Genomic DNA, 25636 nt, shown 5'->3' with positions numbered 1-25636 from the left:
CATAACATGACCTAGCAGAATACTTCTATTCAAAATCTCACCTTTCCAAAAGGCCCTACCTCTCCCAGATGGCCTGTGGAGTTCACTGCCTGTGTACAGATATACAGGCACATAGATTACATATGTAAGCAGTGATCACATGACTCCCTGGTACTCCAGGCAAGCCATTTTACTGTGGTGTGTAGAGAACAGTCTCTGAAGTATTTTCAGGCCACACACATGCACACGCACAGTTATCATCAACTTCATCACTTGACAATTCAGAAAGCCTACATGCTTTTCTGTGAATTCTGAAAAAGTGCCTTGAATTTAATTGTTTTTTTTAAAAACTTCAGTCTTCAATATTGAAACTGCTGTTATTCCATTTTCTATTAAAAAAATAGGAAAATTGCCCTAACCAGTTTGGCTCAGTGGATAGAGCGTCGGCCTGTGGACTGAAGGTTCCCGGGTTCGATTCCAGTCAAGGGCATGTACCTTGGTTGCGGGCATATCCTCAGTGCGGGGTGTGCAGGAGGCAGTTTATCGATGTTTCTCTCTCATCGATGTTTCTAACTCTCTATCCCTCTCCCTTCCTCTCTGTAAAAAATCAATAAAATAAATATGTATTTTTTAAATTGGAGCTGCCCTGACTGGTTTGGCTCAGTGGATAGAGCGTCGGCCTGTGGACTGAAAGGTCCCAGGTTCGATTCTGGTCAGGGGCATGTGCCTTGGTTGTGGGCACATCCCCAGTGGGAGGTGTGCAGGAGGCAGCTGATCAATGTTTCTAACTCTCTATCCCTCTCCTTCCTCTCTGTAAAAAAATCAATAAAATATATATTTTAAAAAATAAAAAATTGGAGCTACCTATTTTTTAAAAAATAGGAAAATAAAGTGTGGGGAGGGGCAAAAAAATAAACTTGGGAATACATCCTGCTACTAAATAGGTTTAAGAATAAAACCTCTGTAGAGAAAACATTCCAATAGAAGGTAAAACCTATGCGGGTGGCTCAACACAGAATTATTTGTAATAAAACAATTAGGAAAAAAATGAATTGTTCAGTAACAGAACTGTAAAAACCAATTAGGAAATGTCCAATTGATAAAATATTCTACAGCCATTAAAAGACGAGGGCCTAGCCGGTGTGGCTCAGTTGGTTGGGTATCATCCTGTGCACTGAAAGATCAAGGGTTTGATTCCCGGTCAGGGAACATACCAAGGTTGCGGGTTTGATCCTGGTCGGGGTGCCTACAGGGGACACCCAGTTGATCTATCTCTCTCTCTCTCTAATACCAATAAAAACATTTTTTAAAAAGACAACGAGGAAGACGCTGACACATAGGATGGACAACAATGTTGAGCCAAACACACCATGGCTACGTGCCGCGTCGAACAGCTCCTTTGGCCACACGGAACAGCACGTGATCCGATACGCTGTGTTGCTCTATGATGTGCAGTTTCCCCTTCATTGAAAACACTCAGCAATATAAAGCTTCTACAGTGACTGTACATTATCCAAAAGAGAAAAACATCAAAATGGATGCAATGACTCAAAAACAAGTCTTTCAGCACAAATGTTCCTGCAGGAGGCACGCCTCTGAGCGTCTCTGCCACTCTTTCTGGGAAGACAGCACTGGGCCTGAAGTCACCCCTTTTGGGCACTCAGACAATACACATTGCTATGTCTGAGGACAACATTTCACACACAAGCCTTTTATTTGCCCCTATAGAAAAATGCAGATGCACAGCTAGTTCCTTCTCACAATAAAGCAATGCTCAATTAGCAATCACATTATATTAATTTTTAATGACAAAATGGTGTTAACTTTGTGCAAATTGTGGTCAAAAATAATTAAAGACCATTGGGTGATATCTACCAGAAGTAATATTAGACATAGGATTACTTACAAAACAAGCAATTGTCAATAGAAAACTAAATATTTCCCTCGGGAAAAAATGTAATGTTTTATTATTAAACAACTCAGGCAAAAGTCTAGATTTTCTATAAGTGCAGAACAGATCAGAAAGGCTTCCACGGGGGCCCCATAGTGGAGGGATGTGATTCTTTGGATGGCTTTATGATGACATTTATAACCTCCTGGGTATTTCAGCTCTCTGAAGAAAATGTTCATTCAAAAGACTAAATCATACAAAGCATTTAATATCTTCAAATGGATGCCTAATAACAAAACTTTGTAACAAGAAGTGAGTCATCGCACTAAATTGTGTTTATCAAATACTTGAATAAGCTACATTCAGAAACGACAGAGCAGCTTACAGGTACCCGGAGGTACTCCGCACTACCACAAAAGCAGCCACAAAGAGCTTTATGTACTCGAGGTAAAGCTGACGGTTTACTTTTTGCAAGCCATGTATCTCTCAGTGACATTCTGCCAGTTGATTATATTCCAAATAGCTTTCAGGTAGTCAGGCCTGACGTTTTTATACTGGAGGTAATACGCATGCTCCCACACGTCAATCCCCAGCAGTGGAATAAGACCTATTGGAAAGAAGGAGAAAAAACAAAAACTATCAATTTCAGTTTAAACACTGCATCTTCTCAATGTAACCTTTATCCTATGCATCCACAATTACCCTTTACAACATTCTCATCCATTTTGCAGTTTCTTATATAAACAGAAAATGTGATAAGAATAAATACCCCTATAAAGAGATTTTCAACTTTACTCTTTGGAAGGGAAATGTGATTAATATTAGAAATAATTAAAATAGCTGAGAAAAATAAATTAACTACAGTATTTTAATAGCTGTTCTTAAAATGCCAACAGATACAAGAGCCAGTTCTTAGGTGTCCTTACTGGGAATCTCAGTAAGAGTATGTTGTTTGTGGGGTGACTGAGGACCCTCCAAAGGTCCTGAGTACTCAGGGAGGTGATGAGAAACCTGCCCTGCCCCCAAGGCTATTGGGCTTGGAGAATAAAAGCGTTTGTGAGGCGCTAATAGAACAAGTTAACAAGGAAAACTAGAGAGACACAGGAGGTGCAGCCAGGATCCACCTGGAAGTCAAGCCTCTCCAGGTGGTCCCTTAGGAGGTAGGCCTGACTCCCTAAGCATGCCACGCTCACAGATCTTTTGCTGCTTTTACAAATCCTGTAGCATCTCACTTTCTCAGAAGAGCGTGTCCAGGGAAGCGTCACGCAACCAAGTCTTTGGATGTGTGCACAGGTTATAAGGCAGCTTTGGCTTCTTTGCATCAGAGGTCACAGCTCTAGCTAACTGCTGGACGGCATGGGATTCTTTCTCCTAAAGGGCTTCTAATGCAATCTGGCTCAACATGAAAAAGGACGGGGTGAGCCCAGCCTGGCGCCTCCAAGCCAAATATTGTCCTATACCAAAACCCCTGGAGAGGCAGCCGTCTGGAAATCGGAGCGCTCCTCCCAGTCTGACCACAAGTGCTCAGTAAAGAGTGGTCCAAGGTCTGAAATCAGACGTCTTTTCCTCGTTCTTGTTGTTTATCTAATTTTAGTGCATATAATTATGTAAGCTGATATGAACTATCAAATGAAGCAGTTTAAGACATTTTTTGTTAATGTATCTATTAAATTACATGTGCTTTTTATACATATACTAGAGGCCCAGTGCGGGGAACAGGCCGAAACTAGCTCTCCGACATCCCCCAAGGGTCCCACCCAGGGCGGTTCTTGGGTGATGCACCCCGGAATTGGGCTCCCTCCTCTCTGGTTCTGGGTGTGTCACCTGAGAACCGTAGCTGCCAAGTCATTGCAGCTCGGCAACTCCTGCGTTGAGCGTCTGCCTCTGGTGGCCAGTGCGGGTCATATCTATGAGTCGGAGCTCTGCCCCCTGGTGGTCATTGCAGATCATAGCTACCGGTCAGACGGTCGCTTAGACTTTTATATATATACAGATTTTTTTATTGATTTCAGAGAGGGAGGGAAAGGGAGAGAGACAGAAACATCAATGATGAGACTCATCGATTGGCTGCTACATGCCCCCTACTGGGGACAGAGCACATGCCCTGACAGGGAGTTAAACTGTGACCTCCTGGTTTATAGGTCAACACTCAACCACTGAGCCACACCCAACCAGGCACGTGTGTTTATGTTTTATAAGACTTAAGATTTCGCCAAAGCCGGTTTGGCTCAGTGGATTGAGCGTCGGCCTGCGGACTGAAGGGTCCCAGGTTCGATTCCGGTCGAGGGCATGTACCTGGGTTGCGGGCACTTCCCCAGTGGGGGATGTGCAGGAGGCAGCTGGTCGATGTTTCTAACTCTCTATCCCTCTCCCTTCCTCTCTGTAAAAAATCAATAAAATATATTAAAAAAAAAAAAAAAAAAGACTTAAGATTTCAAAATATCAAGAACTTTTAAAGCACTTTGCTTAGACTCTGGGTATCATCTGTTAAGATTTGCTCAAATAAGTCTACAGATAGGCATGAGCCCTGCTAGTTTTCTGTATGTGAACCATCTCCCCTGAATGGATGGGTAACAATTTTCCAATCTAACCTGTTGTTCCTTGAAGGGGATCCTGATTAGAACAAGCAGCAATCTGTAAGCGTCCTTGTTCCTTATTGAAACCAAGCCAACCCCAACCGGAGCCCTGAACGCCAGCGGACACAGTGGTCAATTTCTCCTTAAACGTGGCGAAGGAACCAAAGTCACGTTTGATGGCTTCCAGCAGTTCCCCTGTTTTAAAAAAATCCAAAGAACACTCACAATGAACATTTGGCAATGACTACAATATTCTGTTACGTATATGAAAATGTTCCTGTCCTGTGGCCCAAGATACTAGACAACACCAGGTAGAAGACACAACAAAGCCAGCGAGCCTCCACAACACGGCATTCTCGGCCCGGGGGCAACGTCCAGGCCTCACGATGTTAATTCACGTGTTTGCCACTGAAGCATGGCAGAGGGATGTCCCCCCTCACGGTGCTACTGCCATCAGGAAAGAAAGAACAGTTTCCATCAGCCTTCTTTTTGTCCACTCAGCAGAGAATTTTACTTTGACCTCTACCCTACTTATTCTGTCTTAATTTGGGACTAAAATGTGATGGCTGTTATGTTTCTTCCCCAAGGCAGCCTAGACCTTTCCTATCTCAGTGATATCATTTTAGAAAGAGTTATTTTCTCCCTTCTGTTACTGAACTAAGGATACGCTTGAAGAGCTTAGCCCTTTTATTCTGTAGCAATACAGAATATAATTCTAGACTGAGCACATCAACCAAATCAACTAGGCCAAAACCTTCGCCTCTCTGTTAAAAGGAATCATCTGTCATAAGCACGAATGAGGAATAAAGTGACACAGACAACACAAAGTGCAGACAGTACCAACACCTGTTGATTGAATAGAGTTGTATCTGATACTCTGGTAACTCACAAACACTCAACACTATTAAGTCATAGTCTGAAGACCTAAGTCACAAAAAATAAATTGTCCAGCTTCTCATTCATTAATGCTTCCTAATAAAATTGCTTATTTCAAGTGCCTAAGATGTCTTCTAGAACACAATTAAAATACACACACACACACACACACACACACACACAAATTTAAGGTACATTCCAGAAGCCCAGAAACGAGGGAGGGAGCTATGTTCATGCCCCACACCTTCCCTGGGGTGCGGGGGATAATTAAAGTCTCCGCACACTGCACACGACCTCCAGTGAACAAGGGGAGTGGCCCAGCCATCAGCTCTGTCCTCCTTCATTACCTAGGTTTTCTGGGACAAAGGAAGAAAAGTAAAATAATAGCAAAAAGCGCTATTCTAAGTTCTTTGTATATAACAACTCATTTAATTCTCAAAACAGTCCTATTATTATCCCCGTATCATACTGAGGAAAAAAGTAAGGTTCAGAATGGTTGTTAAGTCTCAGCCCAGGTCCGAGAGCTAGTGAGTGAAGCTTGTCTTTTCTAAAAACCATTTCTCAGTCTTTCCTTATTGAATACTGCAATACATTTCAACCAAAAGTCAACACCACATGTGACTTTGTGTGCATGTATATGTAATCTGAGGACACAGCTGCCTGAATGCACTCCATTCTTCCATGTGTCCCTTTGAAAGTTACTACAACTTGATTGCAAATCTTGCTATGAAAAATATGCCATTATGATAACTCAGAGAAAACTAGGGTAGCATTAAAAAAAAACAGTCATTCCTATCATGCACAAAATGTAGCTAAGCTAGTACCAATATATACCAACCTTTGGGTTCTCCACCACCATTTGGGCTCAGGTTTGTCCAGAAAATGCTATGATTGATATGGCCTCCACCGTTGAACTTCAGCGCAGGCTGAAGCGCTACCTGAGTTGTGACGTCACCTGAAATGTTAAAATGCAAATACACTTTTTTAAATGCTTACTTTGTCAGCCATTCTGTACACTATTTTCTTCTTTGTAAAATGTCAGATAATTGGATCAGCTTCTCTGTAACATCCTATAGGTCCTAAAATTCTACAATTTCAGGATTCTACCAAAAAAGAACTTCCCAAAATTACTTGTCCCAGTGGATTTTCAGGTGATTAGTAACATGCTGAACAACTAGTGCGGCAGCAGGGTTGGCAAAGCTAGCAGAAAATCCACTCTGAGCTTCAAAGAACTCAGTTTTCCTGGATAGAAAAGATTTTGGCAAATTAAATAATGAAGAACAAAGATAGAAAATGGAATGCTAAAATGTCTGGTTCCATATACTGACTATATGAAAATTTTCCACCTCTTGTTTCCTCAATAGACAACTATTCACTGGGAAATCTCTCAGTGTTACGTGAACAAGAAACACAACATATTCAAAACTGAACTCCTGACTGTCAACCCCAAGCTCACCCCCGCTGTGGGCTTCCAACCCACATGCCAGCTGCCTCCTCAGGACATTCTGATAATCTGGTCCTCTTGGAGCCTCCCTCTCACACCCACATCTCACCCACCAGCAAGGCCAGCTCGCCCTTTAACACACATGCGGACCAGCGGCATCCATCTCCCACCAGCTCCCTGCCACCTCGGCGCTGACCTCCTGCTTCCACATCTGCCCCACAGTCTGTTCTCCCCGCTGTGGCCAGAGCCTCCTCTAGACCCCACATCCATCACGGCACTCCTCTAGCCAACCCCTCCCCAGGCTGCTCTTCTGAGCGAACCCCAGGTCCTTACAACCGAAATGCCCGCCATGTGACCTGTGCAGCTCCTGGCGGCCCCCTCCAGCCACACTGGCCTCCTTGCGCTTACATGACCAGCTCAGCGCTCCCGGCTCAGGGCTACCACCGCTTCCTGCGGGGGACACTCTTCCCCCGGGCAGCCTCAAGCTTCGCTCCCCGCCCCCCTTTCTCCTTCAAGTTTCTACCGAACCAACAACTCCATCAGTGAAGCCTTCTCTAACCACAGTGAAAACTGGGCAACTCCCCTACGTGGTTCTCCTGCGTGAGATTTACAACCCCTGCCATCCCACATATTGGCTTGTTCATCTGTCTCCCCAATAGAATGAAAGGACTTTCATGCACTGCTGGGTCCGAGAGCCCATTATAGTGCCTCAAACATAGCAGGCGCTCAATCGATGTTTGATTGACTAGATAATGGAATATATTGAATGTAGTTTCTAAGGTAAAAAATTGTCTGGTATCTATAGCACTTAATAAAAAAGAACGGCCCTGGCCGGTGTGTCTCAGTTGGTTGGAGGGTCGTCCCATACTCCAAAGGTTTTGATTCCTGGTCGGGGCACATACCCAGGTTTCAGGTTCAATCCCCAGTCGGGGTACACGTCAGAGGCAGTATCTCTCTCTCCATCTCTAAAATAAAAAAATAAACATATCCTTCTAAAAAAAAGTTATGTTTGAAAATTTTTTTCTACCTTGCTTAGTAAGTAGACAAAATAAAAAATTTTTTCTGTGCCTTCCAGAAGCTACAGATGAACTGAACTCTCAGGAAAAATGGGCATTTCCTTACTAAATAAACATTGATTCACAAGATACCAAAAGGCAAAATGAAGGACAGAAAAACCACTGAGTGCTGCTCAGAGATTACATTATAGAAAAAGTTCTCTACTTCTGTTCTTAGGGCACATTCGAACATATGTAAGAAATACTATTGTTTCCTTAAACAAAGCCAAATCTCCACTTGCTTAGCAATTCAGAGAGGAGGAGCGGACCACCTGATATCTAAATACACAGTTGATCTTTGAGAGTTTTTTTAAGATGCCGACATTTTGCTGTTATGTTTATAAAATGATTTTCTCACAGATCAGTATCTCTATTAATTTTTCTTGGAAAGTCACCCTAAAAATAATGTAAGTTATTAAATTATGTTTTATTAAGTCAACAGTAACTACATATTTCTAATGGTAAAGAAACATATTGAAAATTAGTTTAATAATTTCAATCTCTTAAAGTTTAGTTCATCCTTTTTAAATTTTAATAGAAATTGGGGGGCTTAGTATCTGCTTTTAAGAACACTTTTCTGAAGTTCAACATTTTCTTTGGCTTCACTTCAGTTTTCTTCTGTTAAACACAGTAAAAATTAAATGTTTCTTTGAAAAATATGTTACTTACATGTGATGAGGCTGATGATGTAATTTTACTGTACACCTTTAATCCCAAATTGCAAACATGAAAATTTAAAATATAACTTTTTAAAGAAAGGTCTGTGGCTACTTATTAATTTATGATCAACATGGAATATAATGTAAAGCTTTTTTCCCAGTGGCTTTCATTGAAAAAGGAAAGCGTTGAGTGCACAAGAAAAGGAGGGAAAGTGAGCTGTTTTTAAAATATTGAAGAGACAGGTTCAGGGGTGTCAGGATGTGGTCATGTAGGAAATAGTTTCACAACTGGAATATTCCCCAGCCTCACTACCAACCTCCTTCCCGCATTTGTTATGTCCTAAATCGCCAAAACTTTTCTCGTATTCAGAACCTTTAGCCATACTTGAGGTTTCTCTGACGGTCAGAAGTAAACATTCCAGAATGTGGCAACTTCCTCTGGTTTTTGCTTAGCCATTTACCTTGTACACAATCAGGCTGAAATACTACATTTTTCCACTAGATGCCCCCAGTCAACAACGTGTCGCTGTCTAAAATTTACTCCACCAATTTCATCGCGCTAAAATTCAATAAAAATGCATATATTTAAGGAAAAAACACACATTTTTTTAACTGTGTAGCTCATGAAGCCATATCTGTAGTCTGGAAACACGACTGTCAATTACTTCCTCTGCAAACCACTGCTTAAACTCAGAGGTTGAAAAATGTAATCGCTTTTTGTACAGAAACACTCTAACATAGTATTCCCATACGCACCCCCAGACAGAAAACAGAGTCCACATGCTACTGGTTTTGTCAACCGGACTCTTTTAAAAATATAGTAACTCCATGTTATATTTTAACGGAATTCTAAATGTTAGTAAACAAATACGTGCCTTTCCAGTTTCCCACAAATGGGTATTTTCCTTGTGCATTTCAAGAACACGCGGAGTGACCCAGGGGGGCAGAGGAGCATCTCCTCACGGAGATGCGTCCTGTTTCCATGAGCCAGTTTCTCCGGGTCCAGGGCAGGCCGCCCGCACCTACCCTTGGCCCGCACCTGCCCTTGGTCCGCACCTGCCCTTGCCCGCACCTGCCCTGCGCCCGCGCCCGCCCTTGGCCCGCACCTGCCCTTGGCCCCCACCTGCCCTGCGCCCGCACCTACCCTTGGCCCGCACCTACCCTTGGCCCGCACCTGCCCTGCGCCCGCGCCCGCCCTTGGCCCGCACCCGCACCCAATCTTGGCCCGCACCCGCCCTTGGTCCGCACCCACCCTTGGCCCCCACCTGCCCTGCGCCCGCACCCGCCCTGCGCCCTCACCCACCCTTGGCCAGCGCCTCTTGGTACTTCTCCTCCGTGGCGTTCAGGTTGTTCACATAGGCCGCGTGGTGCTTGCTGTGGTGCAGCTGCATGATCTGGCCGCTGATGTGAGGCTCCAGGGCGCCAAAGTCGTACGGCAGGTCCGGGAGGGTGTGCTTCCGCCGGGAGCCCAGGGTCCCCAGAGCCGGCACCAGCTCCCGGCTCGCGCTGGAGAGACAAACCCCACCAACCGGTCGGCTCCCACGGGCAGTCGCTTCCACGCGTCTGTCCGCGCCGACGAGGCTGCAGGCAGGCGGCGCCGCGGGCCTCTCCGCCGTCCGCCCGCCCGCCGCCCCTTTCCCTGAAGCACAAACTCACGCAGCGGCCCGGCGCCTCGGCCGCACCTGGACGCGATCCACGCACACCTGTCGGGAGGCAGGGCCGCCCGCCGCGTCCTGCGCCACCCGCGCCCGAAGGCGCCCTCCGCCCGCCGCGGCCCCGCAGCCGCCCGCCGCCGTGCCGCCCCTCCCCGGGGCCGGGACCGCGTCCCCTGCGCCGCGGCCCGGGCGCCTCACCTGCACGCCGCCCGGCACAACATGGTGACGCCGCCGCAGTCCTCGCCGCGCCGCGCTGACCGCTCGGGACGAACAGTGAACCGGTGACCGGGCCGCGCCGCAAGGACACCGCCGCCGGCCAGGCTCCGCCCCCTGCGCGCCAGGCTCCGCCCCCTGCGCGCCGCTCCCACCCACCCCGGGGGGTGCGCGGCGCCCGGACCCGCCCCGCCCGCGCCCCGCCCGCGTCCTGGGCCCGGGAAACGCGGGGACCGAGACGGCAGAGTCCCTCCGCTGGGACCGCGGGGCCGGGGCACCCCGCCTTGCTGTCCGCCATGTCGCCCAGGGGAAGGCCGCCCCCGCCCCCCCCGCGGCAGATGGTGCGGTCCGCGCTCCGCCCGCGCCGGCGCCGCCCCGCGGGTCCGGGTGGAGGAGCGGGGTCGCGGGGTTTGGAGTGCGGCCCGCCCTTTCCTGGCGGCCGCGTCGGGGCAGCCCCGGGTCGGGCGACTTTACGGGAGGAGAGACTCGCGTTTCCCTGAACGGCCTTGGCGCCGCCCCAGCGCGTCCGCGGGAAGGCGGGTCCTGGGCGCTGGAAGCCGTAGGGCCAGGCACTCCCCCGCCCCGCACGCACTGCCCGCGGCCTTTCTTTCCGAAACCACTGACCTTGGGGCCTCCCCGGGCCTGAGCCCGGCCAAGGGCGGTTGCTGAGCCGCAAGCGCGGGCCGGGGCTTGCGCTGCGGGGTTCGCATACATTTACCTTTATTTCTCCCGGGATGGGTGTCCTGGACTCCAGGCTACAGTTAGTTCACTCAAGTTGAGCAGGTTGTCCCGGTCCCGGTTAATTAGTGAGAGTCAAGATTAGAACTCAAAGTTCATGCTCGAGCACTAGGTCCCATCCGGCAAGTCATGAGTATGTGTTAGGAGTGACTTCCATGGACCAGCCCTAACCGCCGGGAGAACGTGAAAGTGGGCAGGAGCCGGTGGCCCAGTGGGTGAGCCTCGAACTATGAACCCGGAGGTCTCGGTTCCATTCCTAGGCAGGGCACCTGCCCGGGCTGCGGGCTCCATCACCAATGCGGGGCCTGCAGGAGGCAGCCGCTCCATGGTTCTCCCTCTCCAGTCCTCTCTGAAATCAATAAAAATATAAATTAATAAGAGCAGGAGCCGGGTAGAGGGGATTAATGGGGGGAAATGGGGACATCTATAATACTTTCAACAATAAAGATACATTAACAAAACAAAAAAATACACCAGAGGATTCTTTCCTACCGTGTCTAGTAGTCTAATAAGCTGTAAGTATCAAACGCTTTCTTAACAATTAAAAAAAAGTCCTGAGTTGTGTGAATATAGAAGTTGGGACAGCTTTACACTGTTTTTGGCCTGAGTAGGGCCCTTATTGAACAGAATACGATAAAAGGAAGCAGATAGGTGCTTAATACAGAATTTCAGCCCTCAGGGCAGGAGGGCAGAGGTGGGGGTGCGTGGTGAGGGGGGCCTGGAAGGACTCGGGCTGCTGCATCTTCCCAGGATCTCGCAGCTTGGGATGTTACCACATTGATGCCACTTTCACAGGAAGTTATCAGCAGAAAAGCCACAATTAATATCGACAGTTAATATCAATACAGTTGGTCATGTAGCTCATGGGAAATCCGGTTGTAAAGCTGTTTCTGGGGTTCACACTGTCAGGTTCAAAAATGGACTAGAAAGAAATACTATAGTCAAGCTTGGATAACCAATGCTAAGGTTTATAAACTTGATGACTCAGTTGTCCTCCTCCAGAATGTGACAGATCCTATGGATGTAATACACCCGATGAGTTTCCTAGACACTCCAGGGACCAAAGGCAACTTCACATTAGCCATACATGTTTCCTTTGTCGATGTGCTGGCCTCGATATATTTTTTAAATATATTTTTATTAATTTCAGAGATGAAGGGAGAGGGAGAGAGAGAATCATTGATCTGTCGCCTCTGCACACCCCCTACTGGGAATCAAGCCTGCAACCCAGGCATGTGCCCTGACCAGGAATCGAACTGTGACCGCCTGGTTCATAGGTCGCTGCTCAATCACTGAGCAACACTGGCTAAGCTGGGCTTGGCCACGATATTTTGGATGCTGAACCTGCAGCAGTGATGGAGGTAGCTCTTCTGTTGGTAGCTGGTCATGAGTCTTGTCCTCAGCCTCAGACTTCTGAACAACCAGGCTGCTATAGAAATCATGAAACGAAAGCATATTTGGATTCTACAAAATAAAATTGATTTGGTAAAAGAAAGCCTGCCTAAAGAACAGTATGGACAGATCCTTATGTTTGTACAAGTTACCGTAGAACAGTGGTTCTCAACCTTGTCTGCACATTAGAATCACCTGGGAATCTTTTTAAAATCCTGATTTCTGGGCCTCATCCTCCGGAAATTCTGTTTCTTTGTTATGGGGTGTAACAAAGAAACAATTTCCGGTGGAATGAGGCCCAGAAATCAAGATTTTAAAAAGATTCCCAGGTGATTCTAATGTGCAGCCAAGGTTGAGAACCACTGCTGTAGGAGCTCCTATTATTCCAATTTCTGCTCAGCTTGAAATACTATTGTTATCAGCTCCTTTGATGTCAACAAACGTGGCTCTACAGTTGATGACCTGAAGGGGGTGCAGCTGGTGGTAGTGTTCTAAAAGCAGCGTGAAAGGTGGGCCGGGAGATAGAAGTCAGACCTGGTATTGTTTCCATAGATAGTGAAGGAAAACTCATGCGTAAACCAATTTTTTCCCAAAATTGTGTCACTGTCTGCAGAACATAATGCTGCTCCAGAAGCTCTTTCGGGAATTGGAACAAAAATCAACCCCACTGTGTGCCGGGCTAACAGGTCGGGCAGGTGCTTGGTGCAGTTGGAGCTTCGCCTGAGACCTTCACAGAATCAGAAATCTGTTTCCTGTTTAGACGGCTTGCAGGTGTACGCACTGAAGGGGACAAAAAAGCAGCAACGGTGCCACAGTTGTCTAAGGATGAAGTGCTCACGGTGAACATAGGGTCCCCTCGAATGGAGAAGTTAATGCAGTCAAGGCCGATTTGGGGCAAAATCGTTCCGACTTAATCCTGTGTCCACACAAGTCGGAGAAAAAATTGCCCTTCGCTGAAGAGTTGAGAAACACTGGTGTTTGATTGGATGGGGTCAAATAAGAAGAGTGATGATCGCCCTAGTGCAGGGGTGGGCAAACTTTTTGACTCGAGGGCCACAATGGGTTCTTAAACTGGACCGGAGGGCCGGAACAAAAGCATGGATGGAGTGTTTGTGTGAACTAATATAAATTCAAAGTAAACATCATTACATAAAAGGGTACGGCCTTTTTTTTTTTTTTTTTTTTTTTTTTTAGTTTTATTCATTTCAAACGGGCCGGATCCGGATCCGGCCCGTGGGCCGTAGTTTGCCCACGGCTGCGCTAGTGGCTAGTGCCTAGCTGGCTTGGCCAAGTGGATAGAGTGTTGGCCTGTGGACTGAAGGGTCATGGGTTTGATTCCTGCCAAGGGCACATGCCTGGCTTGTGGGCTTGATCCCCAGTAGGGGACGTGTAGGAGGCAGCCAATCAATGATTCTCTCTCATCATTGATGTTTCTCTCTCCCTCTCCCTTCCTCTCTGAAATCAATAAACATATATTATAAAAAAAAAGAGTGATGATCAAGCCAACAGTAGATGATGGCTGAAAATTTTGAATAAAGTCAGATTTTCTCTTAACCAGGGTATATTTTCAAAGCAATGCTGGGGAGTGACTTTCACAGCTCATTACCTTAATAGTAACTGCTTTTTTCTTTTCTTTTTTTAAAATATATTTTATTGACTTTTCACAGAGAGGAAGGGAGAGGGATAGAGAGTTAGAAACATCAATCAGCTGCCTCCTGCACACTCCCTACTGGGGATGTGCCCGAAACCAAGGTACATGCCCTTGACGAGAATCGAACCTGGGACTCTTCAGTCCACAGGCTGACGCTCTATCCACTGAGCCAAACCGGTTAGGGCAGTAGCTGCTATTTTCATGTTTTGGTGATGAAAATTTAATCTCTAGTACTTAAAATAGTGTCTACAATAAATGCAAAAATTGGCATAATGTTGGGTTGAATTGACCAGAAATTAATTACTTCCAAATAATGTCTAACATATCCATGCAGGTTTGAAGTGAAACGATTTGCTACAACCAGCTCCTGCCGGAGCACACCTACCACAGGACCTGTTTTCAATAACGCTTTTCTTCTCATTTTCATCCTTCGGTTTGGAGCAGCTCCAGGCTTGAAGGGTTGTTGTGCCGGTAAAAACCCGAAGACACAAATTCTTAGACCATCTCCCCTTTGCCTCGTATTCTATGTTTCTTTATCTTCGCAATTTTGAGTGAAAAGAAATTAGTAGATTCAAATAAAATTATCCTTTAAAGCATGAAAAAAAAAGAATTTCAGTTATTTTCTTTCACCTCCTTCACAACCCTGTGCCCCCCCCCCCCCCGCCTCCCCACCCTCCCGCCCCCCGTCTCTCCCTGCCCCCAGGGATGACTAGGCTTTGGATTAGTGGAATGGCAAGGGGAAGCACCCAGAATGACTTCCCAGCAAGAAGCCGGGCTTGCTGGCAGTCAGGAGAATGTAACCAAGGGTGTGGCTGGGTGAAGGAGGGAACTCAGGTTGGAAGCAGCTGATGGATGTCCTGAAAACAAACACAAGGTTGGTTACAGGAAACTGAGAAGCATTTTAGCTGAAGTGAAACACAACCAAAGTACTTTTTCAGGCCCTGGACAGTGTGGCTCAGTGGTTAGATTCTGTTCCCAGTCAAGGGCACATACTTGGGTGGGAGGTTGGATCCCCAACCCAATCTGGGCAAGTGCAGGAGGCAAACCATCAGTGTCTCTCTCTCACACACTGATGTTTCTCCCTCCCTTCCATTCTCTCTAAAAATCAATGCGGGGTGAGGGGAGCAGTTTTTAGGCAAGGTAGTCTGGCATTGACATCACAAGGGGCAGGCTAGTTAAGAAGCTGTTGCATGAATCCTTGTATGCAGCACCAAGAGCCAGGTTAGGGTATCAGCTATGAGAACTGGAAGAAAAAGTGATTTTCAGGGATGCAACAACAGGATTCAGGGGCAGCTCAGTCACTAATAAAAGGCCTTGATCTCGTGAGAACAGAATATCACTGAGACACCCAGGCGGACTGCATCCAGGTGCTTCTTGTTTGCTCAGATGATGATACTTTGAGACTAAATTGACCCCCAGGACATGCCTTTTAAAATTTTTTTATTTAAGTATCGTTTGTACACAATTTTGTGTGTGTGTGTTTGTGTTTTTATTGATTTTTAGAAAGAGAGGAAGGGGGAGAGCGAGAGAGAGAGAGAGAGAGAGAAACATCAATGATGAGAGAGAAACATAGATCAGCTGCCTCCTGCACCCACTACAAGCCTGAAACTCGGGCATGTGCCCTGACAGGCAATTGAACCAGTAACCTCTTGGTTCATGGGTTGACGCCCAACCACTAAGTACACGAGCCAGGCAGTTGGTATACAGCCTTATATGGGTTATATTAGTTTCAGGTGTACAATATAATGATTTGACATTTTTATACCTGACAATGTGATCACCCCACTAATTCTAGTAATCATCTGTCACCGTATAAACTATCCCAATATTATTGACTATATTCCCCTATCCCTTTCGCATTTTTATTCAGTCATTTCATTTGCAAGAGAGGAAGAATATACAAACTGGATATTGATAGATCCTCCCTCCCCCCAACTGGTGGGCAGAGTATGACGTAACCTGAAGCTCGGAAATACCTGAGTGACTAACCATGGACCTTATATGGACTATACATTGGACCACCAATCCACACCTGCCAAATACCCTAAGCCCTTGTCCTATATGGACCATACAGTAAGCCACCAATCAGTGTGCGCCGAGTACACTAAGCCCCATTCCTTCCCATTCCGCTCCTCAAAAGGCGTGCCCACCTCTGCAGGGTTGCTGCCCTCCCCTTGTGAGACAGCCCGGCAGGTGCTTCTCCTTTGATAAAGCCTGTAGTCCTGGTTTTCGGCCTCTGTCTGATTTTTCAGATATTCTGATTTACTCAGGTATCAGATGAGATATGATGAGACCAGAATATGACAAAGGAGTTGAGTGTATAATAGGTAATTACAGTAAGATGGGATATGAGCTATGAAAGGGATGAAGTACAGTGGAAAGAAGGTAAGATCAACAGTTTAGATGTACCTTATTGTGTTCAAGTATTGTTGAAACCAGAATGAGAGAGAGAGTGAGCTGGTGAAAATATTTTTAAAAAAAAACATATTGGAGGTAATCACCAGGTATAGAATATCAATTACTACCCTGGCCAGTGGGCTAAGTGGTTAGAGCATCAGTCCACACACCACAGGGTCATGTGTTTGATTCATTCTCAGTCAAGGGCACATAGCTGGGTTGCAGGTTCAATACCCAGCCCCAGTAAGGGCCCGTGTGGGAGGCAACCAACTGATGTGTCTCTTTCACATTGATGTCTCTCTCTCTCCCTCTCTCTCTCTCTCTCTCTCTCTCTCTCTCTCTCTCTTCTCCCTACCTTCCACTCTCTCTAAAAATCAATGGAAAAAATATCCTCGGGTGAGGATTAACAAAAAAAAATTAGAATATCGATGAACTCTAAAAAGACTGTGGGAAATGCTGTTGAGGTGGAAGAGAAGTTCGATTTAATTTATTTTTATTTGTTTTCAATTACAATTGACATTCAATATTACTTTATATTAGTTTCAGGTAAGACGTTTGTAAAATTTAAGAAGTGATCCCCCGATAGGTCTGGTACCCACCTGGCACCATGCATAGTTATTACAAAGGACATGCCCTTTAGAGCAAGCAACAAAGATTGGGGAGTGGGGAAGTGACAATAACCGTCAAGCAGGAGTGTCCCCAACATAATGTCTGACATCATCCTTCCAGAAGACACCCCAACTATGGGAATATCTGAGGTTGAGACCAAGGGCCTGAGGGGCATGGGAGGTAATGAGAAGAAAGTTTCTTACATTCTCTGTCTACATCCAAGGTACCTTTACTTTTTATGCAGCCACTGTAAGCAGTTCTCATTCAATTAGCCCAGGGATCTAGATAGACTACAGTTGACCGGGGTCTGTCCCAAATTCCTCTAGCCAGCTCAGGATGTCACCTGCCACATCAGGGCCCCATGACTGTGGGTTTCCCTTGAATAAACTTCTGAAGGCTACTTCACAGCCATCCTCAGACCCACCACAAACTAGACCAGTGATGGCGAAACTATGACACACGTGTCAGAGGTGACACGCGAACTCATTTTTTTGGTTGATTTTTCTTTGTTAAATGGCATTTAAATATATAAAATCAATATCAAAAATATAAATCTTTGTTTTACTATGGTTGCAAATATCAAAAAATGTCTATAGGTGACACGGCACCAGAGTTAAGTTAGGGTTTTTCAAAATGCTGACACGCCGAGCTCAAAAGGCTCGCCATCACTGAACTAGACCAACACATTGGTTGGAGGAGGCCAAATGTGGGTTCAGGTAAAATCGTGTTGAGCCAGTTATTAACCAGGGGTTCTCAAACTACGGCCCGTGGGCCACATGCAAATACAAATATTGTATTTGTTCCCATTTTGCATTTTTACTTCAAAATAAGATATGTGCAGTGTGCATAGGAATATGTTCATAGTTTTTTTTAAAACTATAGTCCAGCCCTCCAATGGTCTGAGGGACAGTTAACTGGCCCCCTGTTTAAAAAGTTTGAGGACCCTGATCTACACTAATAAAAGAGAAACATGCAAATTGGTGTCACTCTGCTACGCCCACCAGCCAATCAGGATGAGTACGCAAATTAACCCAACAAAGATGATGGTTAATTTGCATATGCAGACGCAGAGCGAAGACTGAATATGACTGAAGACAACTGAAGACTGAAGAGGCTTCGCTTCTCCACTGCGGCCGGAGTGAAGGCCTGGGTCCCAGGTGCCAGAGGAAAACCAGTGCCGACAACCAGGGGAAGGAAGGCCTATTGCATGAATCTCTTCATGCAATGGGCCTCTAGTATGCTAATAACAGAGATCCAGCCACAGAATATCAAACACAGAAGAGTGTGTTCCCTCGTGTAAAAGAGACCCGGATTCGGCAGTCCAGGGCTGGGATGACAGCGTCACTGGGGACTCGGGCTCCTCTGGCCTCAGAGTTGCCCCATGATCCATGATAGCTCCTACAGTGCCAGCCATCTCACCTCCTTTCCATGAACAGGGAAGGGCAGAGGTTGGGCCCCAGCTGTCTCCCTTTTAGGGATCGTTTGTGGTAGATTCACCCAACAAATTCCACTCAGAATTTAGGTACCAGGCTACACCTAGCTACAGAGGATGCTGGAAAACATAGTCACTTAGCTATGCCCATTTCCAGTCTGAAAAAAAAGTGGAATTCTGTAACTAAAGGGAAATGAAGTAATGGATTGGAAAATACAGTCTCTGCCACATATCCTCCTACAAGGCAGTATTTCTACATACTTGGATATGAACTCTGACCATTCATGCAATGATCTTAGCGCCTCTCTCTCTCTCTCTCTCTCTCTCTCTCTCTCTCTCCTCCTTTTCAACCTTTGTATCACATATCTTACCCAGGTAGGAATCTAAGTGAAAATACCAACTTTCCCTTTGTATAACTGGGGTTGTTAATAGGACTGACAGTAGTACTTAAATTGCTAAAATAAAATCAGTGATCCAGCCCAGCTGGTGTGGCTCAGTGGTTGAGCATACACCTATGAAACAGGAGGTTACGGTTGAATTCCGTCAGGGCACATGCCCTGGTTGCAGGCTCCATCCCCAGGGTAGGGTGTGCAGGAGGCAGCTGATCAATGATTCTCTCTCATTATTGATGTTTCTCTCTCTCCATCTCCCTTCCTCTCTGAAATCAATAAAAATATATATTTTTAAAAATCAGTGATCCAGGCTATAAGAGAAAGTGATGATAGAGAAGTAGCCCTAGCCAGTTTGGCTCAGTGGATAGAGCATTGGCCTGCAGACTGAAAGGTCCTGGGTTTGATTCTGGTCAAGGGAACATGCCCGGGTTGGGGGCTCAATCCCCAGTGGGGGGCGTGCAGGAAGCAGCCAATCAATGATTCTCTCAATATTGATGATTCTATCTCTCTTTCCCTCTCCCTTCCTCACAGATTAAAATAATAACTTTTTTTTAATAAAAGAGAGAAGTAGTATCATTAACAAAGGGTTCAAAGTGAGCTTCCTGTCCCTCCCCACCTTGCATCGTCAGGCTCATTATAATCAGACTAGGGGCCCGGTGCACGAAATTCGTGCACTGGGTGTGTGTGTGGGGGGGTGTCCCTCAGCCCAGCCTGCCCCCTCTCACATACTGGGAGCCCTCAGGCATAGACCCCCATTACCCTCTGATCGCCTGATTGGCCCCTTGCCCAGGCCTGACGCCTCCGCCAGAGGTGTCAGGCTTGGACAGGGGACCCCCATCTCCCCCCAATCACTGGCTCTGGCCCCCCGCCCAGGCCTGAGGCCTCTGGCCCAGGAATCATGCCTGGGCAGGGGACCCCCATCTCCCTCTGATCGCTTGCTCCACCCCCCCGCCCAAGCCTGACGCCTCTGACCCAGGCTTCAGGCCTGGGCAAGGGGACCATCATATCCCCCCAATCCCCAGCTCCGCCCCCCGCCCAGGCCTGATGCCTCGGCCAGAGGAGTTGACCCTCATCACCCTCCGATCACCAATCACCGGATCGGCCCCTTGACCAGGCCTGAGGCCTCTGGCAGAGGTGTCAGGCCTGGGCAGGGGACCCCCAGCTCCCCGCGGTTGCAGGCTCCGCCCCTGCCCAGGCCTAACACCTCTGGCCCAGGCGTCCGGCCCAGGCAGCGGGGACCTGCAGTGGCAGCGGGGGGCGCCGCGATTGCGCGGGCTCCGCCCCTGCCCCTGCAGGATGCCTCTGGCCTAGGCGTCCGGCCCGGGCAGCGGGGACCCGCAGCTGCAGCGGCCCCGCGATCGTGGCCTTCGCCTTAGGCCCAGGCAAGGGACCCCTAGGTCCTGGGACTGCCAGCTTCGACCGTGCCCAGCTCCCATCGCTGGCTCCACCCCTACTTCCTGCTATCACTGGCCAGGGTGGAAAAGGCGCCTGATTCTCCAATCATGGCTGGGGGGCAGGGCAAAGGCGGCCCCAGGGCCGCCTTTGCCCTGCCCCCCAGCTCTTAGCTCCCCCCTGGGTTTCCGATTACTGTCAGTGGCAGGGGGCTTCTTCCTGCTTTCCCTTTTGCCTCCCTGCATTGTGCCTACATATGCAAATTAACCGCCATCTTGTTGGCAGTTAACTGCCAATCTTAGTTGACAGTTAACTGCCAATCATAGTTGGCAGTTAATTTGCATATAGCCCTGATTAGCCAATGAAAAGGGTATCGTCGTACGCCAATTACCATTTTTCTCTTTTATTAGTGTAGACTAGAGGCCCAGTGCACAAAATTTGTGCACTCAGGGTCAGAGGGTCCCTCAGCCCAGCCTGTGCCCTCTCACAGTCCAGGAGCCCTCGTGGGATGTCTGACTGATCTGGGAGCGGGCCTAAGCTGGCAGTCAGACATCCTTAGCACTGCCGCAGAGGCGGGAGAGGCTCCTGCCACTGCCACTGCGCTCGCCAGCCGTGAGCCCAGCTTCTGGCTGAGCAGCGCTCCCCTGTGGGGGTGCACTAACTACCGGGGGCAGCTCCTGCGTTGAGTGTCTGCCCCCTCATGGTCAGTGCACATCATAGCGACCAGTTGTTCTGCCGTTCGGTCAATTTGCATATTAGCCTTTTATTATATAGGATTGCATCCTCAAAGAACACATTAACTACTGGAAAGGAAAGTACTATGTAAACTGATTTTTTAAAAAGAGTTTGAAAAGGAAAAAGTTATTTTAATGAAAACTAAGTGGAATGTTCAATAAAAGGTGAGCCACTAAAAATAATGGCTGTTCAAATAGATGTGGGCAAAGAAATATATAAGACCGGGAAAATCATTCAACAGCTGAAGGATCAGATTCGTTACAGGTGTCATTAAGTTCCCACTCCACTTCAGAAACTTGAAAATGAAAATCAAAGACAATGCATTAGTCATGTGGTGATATGTAGGTCCAATGGTCTCCTGCCTCTTCATCTGAAAAGTATTAAAAGAATATGCATTTGTATGTTTTCAGTTAAAACGCATTGTTTAAGGTAAGCATGTGACATTTTATTCTGACTTCAACTTTGATCACATGGGATAAAAAGCCTTCATCTTTTAGTGCTAAGAATAAATGTCTCCAGAGCACACTCTGGAAGCTGTGTTTAAGGGTCTGGTCTGTGCTGCACACAAGCTCTGGGCTCTATGAATTCTGAGGTCCCGATCAGTCGGAGACATCTTTCCACCTGGGCAATGGTGCTCATTTGCAGACTGTGGCTACTCCATCTTCTCCCCCACCCCCAGCTCTATTGAGGCATCATTGACGAATAAAATTGTAAAGACAGTGAGAGTAAATGTCAGATCTTTGATACAATGTCTATTTTTGTTAAAAGATGACTTTCCGCCCTGAGCAGTTTGGCTCAGTGGATAGAGCAACGGCCTGTGGACTGAAGGGTCCCAGGTTCGATTCCCGTCAAGGGCATGTACCTTGGTTGTGGGCGCAACCCCAGTAGGGAGTGTGCAAGAGGCAGCTGATCGATATTTCTAACTCTCTATCCCTCTCCCTTCCTCTGTAAAAAATCAATAAAATATATATATATTTTAAAAAAGATGACTTTCCATTGGCCGACTTTTCTTTCAGGTTTTCCTTTTGACATCCAAAGAAGAGGTTTGGTTTTCTTTTCTTAAGGTTCCCTGGAGCACAACATACTGGTAGCCTTAGTTTTTGGACTGAAGTCTAGGTGAGAAATTCTCAGTGATGGTGTGGTCTCCAAAACCAGAAGAGAAAGAGTCTGCTTCGAACAAGGGCCAGGCAAGACAACAGTGGTCAAATAAGATGCCCCACACAGGCTGCCACATGACAGTAATCCCACACCTCTTCCCTCCTGCAGCTCCCTGCCTGGAGAAGTCGGAAACCAGGATTAGGCTGCTAACAGGGGAGGAGCAGAACAAGACCGGAAAGTAGAAGCCTCCAACCAGCTCCCCACTACTTCCTCCCACCAGCTCCCCAGCTCCCTCGCTCTTTCTCCCACCGCGGCTGCTAGCCTGCTACAGGCCTGAGCTGAAGAGGGAGAAGCCTCAATTTGAAGAAAGAGTCAGAGTTTCATTGCCTAGGACTGGGCATTTAAGATTGAGCCTGTGTTCTGACTTAAAGTGATTATATGACCTTATGTTACCTAAGAATTAAAAAAAAAAATCAGTGTGGTGAAGGCCTGGAGTGCTGGGGGGAGAGGGGGTGGAGACAGGGTGGAGGGGGCCATTGGGGACAAAGGGGGTACATTTGTAATACTTTCAACAATAAAGATACATTTTTTTTTAAAAAAAATCAAGGGACCAGCATTTTGGTCCAGGGACAAAGAAAAACAAACCCACCAGGCCAATATGGAGACATGGTGGGTGATGGAAGGACAGGAAAAAGGCCTCTTTTTCTTTGCTGTGGCTTTCCACAATTTATGAGAAGCACCTGGCAATTAAACCCCAAGAGTGTTAGCTCCCCTGATTCAAACAGCCCCTCTGTTCCAACTACAAGACAAGATAGGCTACTCTCAAGCCTACATTCTTGCATTCCCCCTCCTCCCTGCTGTTTTAGGAACTCAGGGATAATTCGCACCAAGGAGTCCCTAGTTAGTAGAAAGTTCCCTTCCCCCTACCCTCCAAACAAGGCTCTTTTGAACTCTTCAAAACTTTTACCCTAAGCATGTTTTACAGGCTTCGGAAAAATACTGATAAGACACCTCCCTAGGACATCTGCCGGACTATCTCCTGAAAAGCAAACAAACTGTATTTTCAAGACAGCCCCTGATGTCTGCTCAACGTCAGCCCCAAACCCTCCTCCCTGCCCGGTCACCTAGCACCAGCAGCCATGACCCTTTAAAAGGGGAAGCGGCCTTTTGTTTCTTGCCCTGTATTGATTAGCAATGCACCGGCCCTTTCCTGCCTTGGCAAGTAAAAATAAACTTCCTCTCTGCATCTCTTCTTTTACTTGTCAATTCTTTCACAGCCTATGTCACTGGCCAAACCCTAACAGCTGACAAAAGGGAAGTCACGTTATGATCACATCCCATGAGTCACTGTTACTCAATGTGCTAGTAACACAACATCAACACATTGCCTACCAGAAATTCTCCCTTATTTCTGGCACTTGAATGTAACTCCAGCGTTCTAGCACTAATGTGGGTTTTTTCCCCCCATGAGTCATGTAGGTGGGGATTTTAGAGCTTACACCACCATCTTGCCTAGGAGCACCCACCCCCAAACAAATGTGACCTTTAAGTTTAGAAAGTCGTACACATATTTACAACTTAGAGTCTCCCAGTTTATGGCTTCCTTGGTTGTTTCCAAACACCTCTTGAAATTATTTTAGAAGTGTGTTAAGGGTATCAAGCATTACCTGCTCTGGCAGATGATAAACTCCTACCTCTTCAGGGTTTATATCCCTATCACAGTCCAGTATGCATGTTCCCTGCCTTTCTCTCCATCAGCTGGAGACTGGGAAAGAGAATGAGAAAGGTGGTTGTCGGCCCAGCCTTGAAATGCCATATACCCGCTCTGGCCACATACCATCATCTGGAACTCAATCACATGGCCTCATTTGACTGCAGAGAAGAGGGACTATGTCGCTCATCTCTACGACCAGGAAGAAGAGGAAATGAGCTTGGTGAATATTTAACAAGTCCAGTCGCTAATATATATTAAGGATTCCACAACTGGTAAATGTTAAGATATAAATTAATATTCACAGGATACCAAGAAGTATGATGACATCATTCTATTAGGTAAGGAGGGAAATTTTTCCTCTACCCTTCCAGGTTCTTTTGACTGGTCTAATAATTAAGTTGACATAGATGAACTGGAGAAAAGAAAAACAAACTTAATTTTGTATGTGCAGGAGCCCCAAAGAGATGAGACTCAAGGGCAAGGCAAGCAGTTGAGGCCCGTGTGCCATCCTGAGCTCAGGAATGGTGGTAGGAGACTGGGTCTTCAAAGGAGAAGAGGGCAATTTATAGGACAAGAAGAAGAGATGTTTGGTAATTAGATGTTTGTCCTGCCATATAGGTCAGTTTTATAGATAAAAAGTTCTCTCTGGCTCCTTGCGGCCTGAGCGTGGCCCGACCCCGGCCCTGGGGCGCTGCTACAGCAGCGAGAACGAGGGCTCGGACCAGGACCGAGAGGAGCGGAAGCTGCTGCTGGACCCTAGCAGCTCCCCACCAAAGCCCTCAATGGAGCCGAGCCCAATTCCCACAGCCTGCCTTCCGCTCGCACAGAGGAGCAGGCCCTGCTCTCCTCCATTCTTGCCAAGACAGCCAGCAACGTCATTGACGGGTCTGCTGCAGACTCCCAGGGCATGGCGCAGCACGAGTACATGGACCGGGCAAGGCAGTACAGCACCGCGTGGCTGTGCTGAGCAGCAGCCTGACCCGTTGGAAGAAGCTGCCGCCACTGCCATCTCTCACCAGTCAGCCCCGCCACGTGCTGGCCAGCGAACCCACCCCTGCTCCGACCTGCAGCAGGTCTCCAGAAAAGCTGCTTCTGCCTACAGCGCACTTTCTCAGATTCGTGTGGACGCCAGAGAGGAGCTGGCGGTACAGTTTGGGATCCCATGAAGACAGTGGTCCTTGGACCGCTCTTCTTTTCCTCGCTTCACCCCGCCGCCCCTGGCCCCAGCCTCACTATGGCTTATGCAGTACCCTGACCTGCTACCAATCACAGAGAAGAATGTGGAGGAGGAGGAGAAGAGCGAGGCTAGAAGCCTGGACAAGTGAGGATGGAGCAAGAGAGGACAGAACCATTTGGGACTGGCCTTTGAAGCCCTGGCCAGGAGTGGGGTGGGGGTCAAAAGGACAGGGCCTGCCAAAACCGGTTTGGCTCAATGGATAGAGTGTCAGCCTGCGGACTGAAAGGTTCCAGGTTCGATTCCGGTCAAGGGCATGTACCTGGGTTGCGGGCACATCCCCAGGAGGAGATGTGCAGGAGGCGGCTGATCGATGTTTCTCTCTCATCAATGTTTCTAACTCTCTATCTCTCTCCCTTCCTCTCTGTAAAAAATCAATAAAATATATTTAAAAAAAAAAAAAAGGACAGGGCCTGGTAGGTCTTCACTGTCCCTGGGAAGGGGTGGAGGTAACACTGTGAGGGTGACCACTAGGAGGCCTATGAAGGCCCCTTTCCCACTCTT

General features: G+C 47.3%; 1 protein-coding gene, 1 long non-coding RNA gene and 2 pseudogenes across 3 annotated transcripts; 2 read left to right on the top strand and 2 right to left on the bottom strand.

Moving 5' to 3' along the window:
* Positions 1-1757: 1757 nt before the first annotated feature.
* Positions 1758-10494, bottom strand: SOD2 (superoxide dismutase 2). 2 transcript variants are annotated; one of them, XM_059699910.1, is made up of 5 exons: positions 10334-10493; positions 9784-9986; positions 6161-6277; positions 4462-4641; positions 1758-2477 (listed from the first exon to the last, which is right to left on the bottom strand). In XM_059699910.1, exons 1-5 carry the CDS (start codon positions 10354-10356, stop codon positions 2332-2334), a joined length of 669 nt encoding a protein of 222 aa, XP_059555893.1. In that variant the 5' UTR covers positions 10357-10493; the 3' UTR covers positions 1758-2331. The 2 variants fall into 2 exon arrangements, with proteins under 2 accessions (XP_059555893.1, XP_059555894.1); XM_059699911.1 differs by lacking the exon at positions 4462-4641 and having other exon boundaries at positions 10334-10494.
* Positions 7265-9686, bottom strand: LOC132236731 (uncharacterized). The gene is made up of 2 exons (XR_009453345.1): positions 9587-9686; positions 7265-9519 (listed from the first exon to the last, which is right to left on the bottom strand). It is a non-coding gene; the product is annotated as an uncharacterized LOC132236731 (long non-coding RNA).
* Positions 10495-10644: 150 nt separating the features above from the next.
* LOC132236644 (eukaryotic translation initiation factor 2 subunit 3-like) lies at positions 10645-13756 on the top strand (annotated as a pseudogene).
* A 3477-nt stretch (positions 13757-17233) lies between these two features.
* LOC132236642 (ragulator complex protein LAMTOR1-like) lies at positions 17234-25305 on the top strand (annotated as a pseudogene).
* Positions 25306-25636: the final 331 nt, after the last annotated feature.

This window comes from Myotis daubentonii, chromosome 6 (genome assembly GCF_963259705.1).
Source record: "Myotis daubentonii chromosome 6, mMyoDau2.1, whole genome shotgun sequence".
NCBI classification, from domain to species: domain Eukaryota; kingdom Metazoa; phylum Chordata; class Mammalia; order Chiroptera; family Vespertilionidae; genus Myotis; species Myotis daubentonii.
The sequence above is the reverse complement of the archived record's forward strand: the minus strand, read 5'-3'. Positions and strand labels throughout refer to the sequence as shown.

Coding starts and splice junctions, on each gene's coding strand:
- SOD2 (XM_059699910.1), bottom strand. CDS start 10,356: ATGTTGTGCCGGGCGGCGTGCAG. Junction 6,278..9,783: donor CCAAGAGGCGCTGGCCAAGG/GTGGGTGAGGGC, acceptor TTAACATTTCAG/GTGACGTCACAACTCAGGTA. Junction 2,478..4,461: donor TCCCCTTCAAGGAACAACAG/GTTAGATTGGAA, acceptor TCTTTCCAATAG/GTCTTATTCCACTGCTGGGG.